Genomic DNA, 9,131 nt, shown 5'->3' on the forward strand with positions numbered 1-9,131 from the left:
CATACCCAGTTACACACTCAATCACACTTGGTCACACATTAACATACATAAACACTAATTCACTTCTTCACAATTGCTGTGCGCGTGTGTTTTTGAGTGTGATTTTTTAATTAAAAAAAACCAATTTCTGATAAATCAAATATTTTTATATCTGTCAAAACAAATATCTATCAACAATGAATATATATATATATATAAATATATCAGTAGTAAAAACAAGGAAAATGGTGATCTTGTAAGGAGCCCCGTAAAAAAAAGCACGCTCAAAAAAGTGACAAAGAATTCCAATTCACAACACATTTACAAGCCAATGATTATATTGTTATTATTCTATATTCTGTACACACATCATCTATTAAAAGTTAAAAGAGCATAATTCATTCGTACACAAGTGCAAGATAATCTTGGCTAAATATTTTATACGTGTTTGTGTATTTGTGTGTAAGTGTAGTTGTAAAGTGTGATTATAAAGGAAAACCTATATTTCGTACACACACACCTACACCATGTCACAAAAATTGAAACACTTTTGAAGAAAGAACATTTTTCTTTTTATATAGTGTGCCATAAGGAGAAAAAGAAGTGGTGTCTAATATCCATCTTCTACTACTATCCCTACTTTAGAATATACAGCAAGCGATCTATAGCCAATAAAATGAAATAAATAGACATAAAGTATTCTATTTACACAATACTCTTCAATTACTCTATTAAAAGTGTATCCATGACAACATATATATATATGTGTGTGTGTTAGTAGATAAGAATTTTTGGTCTTGGGTGCACGTAATGCAAACACACAGACGCACCCACACACAGACATGTTTGCCTCTCTTTATTTCTTTCTCTCGTTGCTACGTATCAATTTCCACGTGCTTAGGATCGTTGTCCGATACGCACGCCAATAAATGGGTGGTGATGTGAACTATCAACTTAACCAGCTAATCTTTTCTTTTTTTCTGTACTTGGTGTACGGCACTAACTGGACGCCAAGGATTTCTTGATTAACATTAAAGACAAATAAAAATGAAACCAAAAGCAAAAGCAAAAGCAGAATCAAAACAGATCAAATCAGATCAAATATTACTTGGTTATCAGTTAATTACAATACCTGACCTTGACAAGTTCAAACCAAAAAAAAAAAAAAAAAAAAAAAAAAAAAAAAACTTGACAACGAACAAGAAATCACATGGTAAATCAAGTTTTAATTTTGGATATTCAGTCCCCGGACTACATATATATATCTGTAATCATATCACATCACATCATTCAAACCAGCCATATATATAAAAACCCTCCATTCCAAAATCCAAAAAAAGAAAGAAAAGAAAAAGCCATTACTACCAATACCACTAAAACTGATACTATTGCAACTGCTACTGCTAATTATTATTATAATAAGGATTCAATAGATACATAGACACCTTCTTTTCCTTCTTCTTCTTTTACCTTTTACATTTAATTTTTAATTTTTTTTATAACAAAAATAATAGAAAAAAAACAAGTTTTTTCTTTATTTAATAGTAAGAATAATATAAATCATGTCTACCGTCCAGCGACGACCTGTAAAGGTTGTCACAGATAGTGAAGATGATCAATCAGACACAAAATACAGACGCGACCTTCATATCACAAGCAGAAGAGTCTCGACTATCACCGAAGAAAAACATGATGATAAGAAGAAGAAACAGTCGGCAGTCTTTACAGACCAAGCACACACTATACCAATTCACACTATCACAAAGGCATCTGTACTTTCCAAAGAAGCTCCTCCCGAGAACTACAGTGGTTTTATTAGACTAGGCAGTAAGTACATAAACCCTACATAGGCACATACACACACACACATATATATATATATATGATCATTATTTTCTTTTTAAATATATAATAAAATATATAAAAAAGTAAACAATTAATTAATTAATTTATTATTATTATTTTAAAAAAAAATAAAGTGCTTGTGCTGGGTGCAAGCAACATTCGACTGGTCATTGAGAATTGGATGAAGTATGGTTTGCTCATTCGCCTACCCCACAGTTATGTTCCACTCGAAGATTACGGTTACTTTCTCTTGGCTTGGTTGAGTGTCCCAATGAGTCTGGCCATCTCTCTCCTGGTTGAGTACAGTATGGCCAAATTGGCTACCAAGGCAAGGGAAACAAAGGAAACCCGCCCCGAGTTTGTCAAAAAGCTGGCAACCCTTGAACGAGTAGCACTAGCCACACATGTTACACATCTGGTCTTTCTTTTGATGTTCACCTCCTTTATCGTCTACACAAGAATATATCATCCCATGGGTAAGAGAATTGTTTATTTAAATATATATATATTATTATTATTAGAAGAGAAATATAAATAAATAGTATGAAACTAGTTACAATTGCGTGTGTGTGTGTGGGAATACATGCTGACATTTCGATTCTCGCGTGTGTATTTGAACATTTTATTATTATTATTATTATTATTGTAGCCGGTTCTTCAGCTCTCTTTATTAGTCTGATCACATTTCTCAAGCTGTCTTCATATGCTTTGGTCAATCAAGAATTGCGTGAGGCCTATGTGGAAGGAAAGCCAGACGAGTTTTACGATACCGATGCGGCTTATCCAAAGAACATCTCTTCAAGAAACCTTTTGTATTTCTTCTTTGCTCCCACGCTTTGCTATCAGCCATCTTACCCACGCACTCCAGCATTCAGAACAACTTTTTTTTTGAAACGGGTCGGTGAATTGGTAGTCTGTCTTGTGATGATGTATGTCCTGGCCGAGCAGTACGCAAAACCAACGTTGGCCAATTCGCTCCAGGCCCTCGAGGAGCGCAACCTGGTTACGATTATCGAACGTGTTCTCAAATTGTCCACGACAGCTGTTGTGATCTGGCTCCTGATGTTCTACGCCCTATTCCACGCCTTTCTCAATGCACTCAGTGAAGTGCTGCGGTTTGGTGATCGCACATTCTATCTGGCCTGGTGGAACTCGGGTAATCTGGCGACCTACTGGAGATTGTGGAATCGACCTGTCTATCTGTTCTTCAAGCGTCACTTTTACATTCCCATGGTCCGCCGTGGTCTTCCACCAAGCGTCTGCCAATTGCTGGTCTTTTTGGTCTCGGCAATCTTACATGAGTTTCTGGTCGGTGTACCGACACACTCTATCAATGGATATGCGTTTCTCGGAATGTTGGGGCAGATTCCTCTTATCTCGTTCACACGTCTTCTTGAGAAGTGGCGCGGCAAGAATAGTGCCTTGGGTAACACGGTGTTCTGGTAAGTATTTAAACTAGATCAATAGCGATAGTGGCAGTGATAGTGGTAATGGAGTAGTGATGGTGCTCTTCACTATCAAACAAACCAAAAACAAACAAGGGGAGATTGTGTTGAACTGTGTTGGGTTATATTGAATTATATTGGATCAGATTGGATTAGATAGAGTTGAATGGGCGTCCGTGCATTTAAATCACATGGAATTCAAATCTAAATGAAATACACACACACATACATATATATATATATCTACTATATATGTATTATGATCTAATAACCTTTATTAATCTTCTTCTTCTCCTTCTTTACTCTTCTTTACTTAGGATCACATTTTGTGTTGTTGGACAACCTACAATTGCACTGTTGTATTATTACCAGTGGACTGCAAATCACAAGCAAGTGGCCCCTCAGTAAATATTCTTCTTTTATTACCCATAGTCCAGTGTAGCTTTTTAAGGCTGTCTTCTTTCCTTCCTTTCTTCATGTCTTTCTTTCCAAAACTAAATGCATAACTACACACATAAAGCAAAGCTCAATTTAAATATATACAACATATAAGCATAATCTGGTATACATTTTTGTGACCAGAGAGAGAGAAAGCCCAAGTGAATATTCTCCCATTCTCCCCTTTTCCCTTCTATTTTATATATAGTCTATTCAAAATATATATTATACATATTTTGTGATATTATAAAGATAATGCGTATATGTGTATAAGCACAGTAGTAAGTATTGCTCTCCTGTTATTTACAACAAAGCAGCAACAACAAAAGCAGCAACAAAAGCTTCTGTTGATCCCAGACCTACAAACCTGTCTTGGTAATCAGGGGAAGGCGTATAGTATTTTCTTTCTGTTTTGTTTCGCTTTGGTTTGTTTTGGGCGTTATATATATATATCTTAAAGCTGCCCACACATTTATCCATACAAATGAAAGAAAATGAAAAGGAAGAAGTGTACAAAATTACTAAAGCCAAAGAATAAAATACTCGAATCCCTATACTTGAGTTTTATTTATTATTATCGTTGCTGTCATTACTTTTGGCTTCTTTGATTTGATTTAGATATTGAAAGGATAAATACTTGCATAATTGCATAATTGCATACTTTTATACTTAAGTATGTACATACATATGTACATACGTATGCATGAATACATGTTTACACAGATCCATTGGTTATGAATTCTCAGTGCTAGACATAAAACTCTGGACTTTTGCTTTATTCTAAGAAAGAAATACTCTCCAGGAGTATCAGTGAATCACAGTGTTATTACCACTATAGTATTTGATCTGTATATTCATTAGTATTGGGAAAATTGAGCTACAGTGTAGTGTAGTGTAGTGTAGTATAATTATAATATTTTTTTTTAAAAAAAAATGTAAGAAAATATATTAAACATTTATTGAATATTGTAAGCAAATTTAAACACTTTATTTTCAAGGTATTAAGAAAATATGGCAGTAATAGTCGAATGAACAAGAGCTGAAATGTAGTGGGAATATTTTATATATTATTCTTACTAATAAGCTATGTTCAAAAGATTGACCAAGCCTTTACACTTGTTTCTATTTTATTTTATTCTTATTTGGTACGCCCCCAAACTTGAAGGATACACAGACCCTGGAGAAAAAAAAATGTATTCCATCATGTGATGGATTCCCAAAGCTAATATATTATATATATATCTCACAAACTCAAACTCAAACACAAATACAAATACAAATACAAATACACACGTCTTGCGTATCGATATTCTTTTTGTTCATTTCTTTCATCTCTTGTAATCTCCTCAGCATTCATCAAATGTCAAGTGGAATCAGCGAACTCGACCAAATGGCTCTTGATATTGAAGAGGCGCGTCGTCAGACCACCTTTCCAGTTGAACTTATGACATACTACCTTCACCAAGGCAAACAAAATACAGAAAAGCAGCGCGAATTTCAAAGGATTCTTCTCAAAGAACCACTTTTTGAACAAGCTACCTACACTTTCTTGAGTCGAGACGAGGTAATTTAAATATATATGTATATATTATATTAAGCTTGAGCTTTTTTCTTTGGTGACAACAAATCAAATCAAATCAAATAAAGTAACAAGGTCGATTATATGTTATAACTTTTATTTAATATATTTTTATTTTCTTGTGTGTGTATATATAGAGACTTTATAGGTCTACTAATGCAGCCAAGAGACTTTTGGAGCTGTCAAATGAACACGGTTGGAACGATGAGGATCGTGAAGACTTTCAAAACAGAATTGGTACCGGAAATCCTGTGAGTAACTTGAGGTTTATACATATATATATGCTAGTAGTAGTAGTAGTAGTAGTAGTAGTAGTAGTAGTAGTAGTAGTAGTAGTAGTAGTAGTAGTAGTAGTAGTAGTAGTAGTAGTAGTAGTAGTAGTAGTAGTAGTAGTAGTAGTAGTAGTAGTAGTAGTAGTAGTAGTAGTAGTAGTAGTAGTAGTAGTAGTAGTAGTAGTAGTAGTAGTAGTAGTAGTAGTAGTAGTAGTAGTAATAGTAATAGTAGTAACCTTAATGATAAAGTTAAAACTGAAATGCTTAATTAGTACAATTGCCATTACAATTGTCAGTAATATAGATTTGTACTAATCAGGCTTTCCCTCACTTTTTTTTTTCCTTTTGGCTTTTAATGAACCTCTTTTCTGCTGTATAAAAGCTTACCTTGCATTTTCAAGGTAATATTTTATCATCCAATTATGGATATAAGTCCAGTTTTGGAGTAGCGTATTTCTTGAAGAATTTTATTGTGATGATCATTCTGATCCACATCCAAACACACACATATAATCTTATAAACAAAGAAGCAAACAAGGGATCGATATCTAACATCATTATCATTCTTATTAAGCGTTTGTTCCTGTGATAAACACCATTGGAACACCAGAACAGAGCAGGAAGTGGATTGGAGCTGTCAAAAGACACGCTGTCTTGGGATGCTATGCTCAAACCGAACTTGCTCATGGATCAAATGTGCTTGCTCTCAAAACAACCGCTACATTTGATCGTATCACAGACGAGTTTGTGATCAATACCCCAGACCTGACCGTAAGTGTAAAATTGTGTAAAAATAAAATTATGTATTTATGTATTTATTTATTTCTATGTGTGTGTGTGTGTGCTTGGTTTATCCATACCTGTAATCAAAATATATTGTATACTTCTTTCCTTTGTATATTCTTGTAGGCTGCCAAATGGCTTATTGGTGGCCTTGGAGTAGCATGCACTCATGCTGTAGTTCAAGTAAGTAACAGCAAGTCTTATTTATTTACCACTGATTATTGTTATTATTAAAAGGCTATATACTTATTTATTTACTCTGCAGGCACAACTCATTCTTGCAGGCAAGTCTCGTGGACCACATTTATTCATTGTTCCTATCCGATCTATTGGTGAGTATTCAATCCAAATATATATATATATATATGTGTGTGTGTGTGTAAAACATTTTCCGTATCATTTATTTTTCTTACACATCTTTTTTTTATAGAGGATCATAAGCCTATGAAAGGTGTCACTGTAGGTGACATTGGTCCCAAGGCATATGGTGGATTTGCTACGGTAGATAATGGCTGTAAGTAAAACAAAATAAAAACTAAACAGATATATCAAAATCAAATATTTATATATCTATCTATCTTATTGATTTATTCATGTATTAGATGCCATGTTTGATAACGTTCGAATTCCTCGTGAAAATATGCTTATGCGATTTTCGCATGTCACAAGAGAAGGCCTCTATATTCCACCTATCCACGACAAGCTGTCTTATGGAAGTATGGTACGAATCAGAGTTGACATTGTGAAAAGTGGGGGATGGCAGTTAGCAAAGGCAGTCATTATTGCCATTCGATACTGCACTATCCGCCGTCAGTTTGGTGGGCAGCCGGCTTCTCCTTCTTCTGGGAACAAGGCTACTCTCGAGACTCAAGTCATGTCTTACTCTGGAGTCCAGCACCGCCTGCTGCCCTTACTGTCACTTGCCTATGGCTGTATAGTTACTGGTCAGGATCTTGCCAGAGATTACGGAGAGCTGATGGATGGACTGGCTAAAGGAGAGACGGAAAATCTTCCTCAGCTGCACGTAAGCTCATGTGCACTCAAGGTGTGGTGTACTCGCCGTGGTGCAGACGGCATAGAAGAATGTCGAAAGGCATTGGGTGGACATGGATACTCGATATTCAGTGGGATCGCTGATATATTTGCTATCTTTGTTCCTGCCAACACATACGAAGGCGACAACTATGTCCTATCTCAGCAAGTCGGTCGTTATATTCTCAAACAGCTTCAAGGCGTGATCAAGAACGGCAAGGTACCCTCTCCGACTGTTTCGTACCTTGAAACACTTTTGGATGGAACCGACAACCCATTTGTGTTTGGTGGTCCAGATGCCTCTGTATTGAATCACGATGTTCTGCTAACTCTGTTTGGTCGCCGTGCTGCCCGTCTTGCAGTTGATCTGGCCAAACAGCTCGAGTCTGGTCGCCCTTGGTCGGACGTGAATATGGAGTGCTGGAATATATGTCTCGCACATGCCGAATATGCTGTGCTGAAACAAATGATTAGTCGGTCTGCATTACTTGAGTCATCATCCGAGTATGCTCCATTGGCCAATGTTATCCGCCAACTGACAAACTTGGTAATTTAAATAGGTTTATTATGTTTAATACTGATGCTTATAATGATAAATGATAAATTAGCTAACTAACTAATCAAGTAATTAAGCCAGACTTGTAAACTTTACTAATATTGACTATCATATTATTATTTTATTATAGTATGCTCTCTCAACTATTTGTGAAACTTCTACTGCCACATTTTTGTCAACCTTGACAATTGCTCCTGCTGACTTGGGGGCAATTCAAGCTCACTACCGTGCTACATTGGCTAACATTGCTCCCAATGCAATTGGATTGACTGATGCATTTGACTTTACCGATTTTGAGCTCAACTCTGCCCTTGGAGTCAAGAATGGAAGGGCTTATGAAGCTTTATGGGCTGCCGTTCAGAACAACCCTATTAATACAGAAGAAGGAAGACAAAAGTTTCAGGTATGTGTCATGCTGATTATATATAAAACTCGACTTATTTCTTACTATATATACCATTTTTCTTTCTCTCTCTTTTCTTTTAGAATGCTGTCAAGAAAATCACAAATGTGAATGATAACATAGAGTTTAGCAAGACATCAAAGCTTTAGAAAGATATCTATAAAGATATATATAAGTGTGTGTGTGAGAGAGAAAAGCACCTAATAAAGAGGTTATTTATTATAAAGAATTGCCCTTGATTTGCTTTATATTGAATGGTTCATACAAATACAAGTTTGGGGGTTTAATTCTTGTATATATATATGAGTAGCTGAGTGCATTTTTGAATTCATTGGCGTGGAGTTACTCTCATTCTAATAGACCTTTATATATATATTCTTTTTGATCAAAGACATTTTTATGGCATGATGTTCTTGAAGAAACTCAATTAGCCAGTCTGTGAATTTGAGACTGAATTTTACTACGCAGTGCCAAACAGAGTATGTAAAGTAAAGTAAAGTAAAGTAAAGTAAAGTAAAGTAAAGTAAAGTAAAAAAGACATGGTCCGTGATATTCCCCATTTATGAGATCAATTACCTTGTATCCCTTTATTCTGTACAATTTCCATGTCTTATGGCACATGGAGTTCTGTTGGTGGTTATTGGTACAACTCAAGTGATGAAAAGAAAAGAAAAAAATAAAATCAAATTTTACTATTGTTATTGTTATACTATTATTTTATAAGCACAAAGTTGTACAACTAAAGATAAGCACGTGGAGCGGTTGTTTGAATAATAATTCTCTTTTCTTTGGTCTACTT

At 35.2% G+C, this 9,131-nt stretch overlaps 2 protein-coding genes across 2 annotated transcripts; both read left to right on the top strand.

Annotated features, from left to right (window-relative positions):
* Positions 1–1,957: 1,957 nt before the first annotated feature.
* Positions 1,958–3,677, top strand: PHYBLDRAFT_108349 (hypothetical protein; the record flags this gene model as incomplete). The annotated part of the gene is made up of 3 exons (XM_018428046.1): positions 1,958–2,300; positions 2,474–3,266; positions 3,587–3,677. Coding segments are annotated over 3 exons (1,227 nt in total), but the record flags the coding sequence as incomplete, so codon positions are not given.
* Positions 3,678–5,039: 1,362 nt separating this feature from the next.
* On the top strand, positions 5,040–8,626 carry PHYBLDRAFT_179796 (hypothetical protein). Its single transcript, XM_018438210.1, has 10 exons — positions 5,040–5,271; positions 5,424–5,537; positions 5,941–5,959; positions 6,133–6,329; positions 6,468–6,524; positions 6,607–6,673; positions 6,772–6,855; positions 6,944–7,920; positions 8,060–8,332; positions 8,416–8,626. The coding sequence occupies exons 1-10, from the start codon at positions 5,068–5,070 to the stop codon at positions 8,479–8,481; spliced, it is 2,058 nt and encodes a 685-aa protein (XP_018295320.1). The 5' UTR covers positions 5,040–5,067; the 3' UTR covers positions 8,482–8,626.
* The last annotated feature ends 505 nt before the right edge of the window (positions 8,627–9,131 follow it).

Source organism: Phycomyces blakesleeanus (assembly GCF_001638985.1).
Source record: "Phycomyces blakesleeanus NRRL 1555(-) unplaced genomic scaffold PHYBLscaffold_4, whole genome shotgun sequence".
NCBI lineage: Eukaryota > Fungi > Mucoromycota > Mucoromycetes > Mucorales > Phycomycetaceae > Phycomyces > Phycomyces blakesleeanus.

Bases quoted from the DNA above. Each gene is read 5' to 3' on its own strand.
- PHYBLDRAFT_179796 (XM_018438210.1), top strand. From the start codon at position 5,068: ATGTCAAGTGGAATCAGCGAACTCGACCAAATGGCTCTTGATATTGAA. The intron at 6,525-6,606 runs GTAAGTAACAGC...TTTACTCTGCAG, and splicing joins GCACTCATGCTGTAGTTCAA to GCACAACTCATTCTTGCAGG. The intron at 8,333-8,415 runs GTATGTGTCATG...CTTTTCTTTTAG, and splicing joins AAGGAAGACAAAAGTTTCAG to AATGCTGTCAAGAAAATCAC.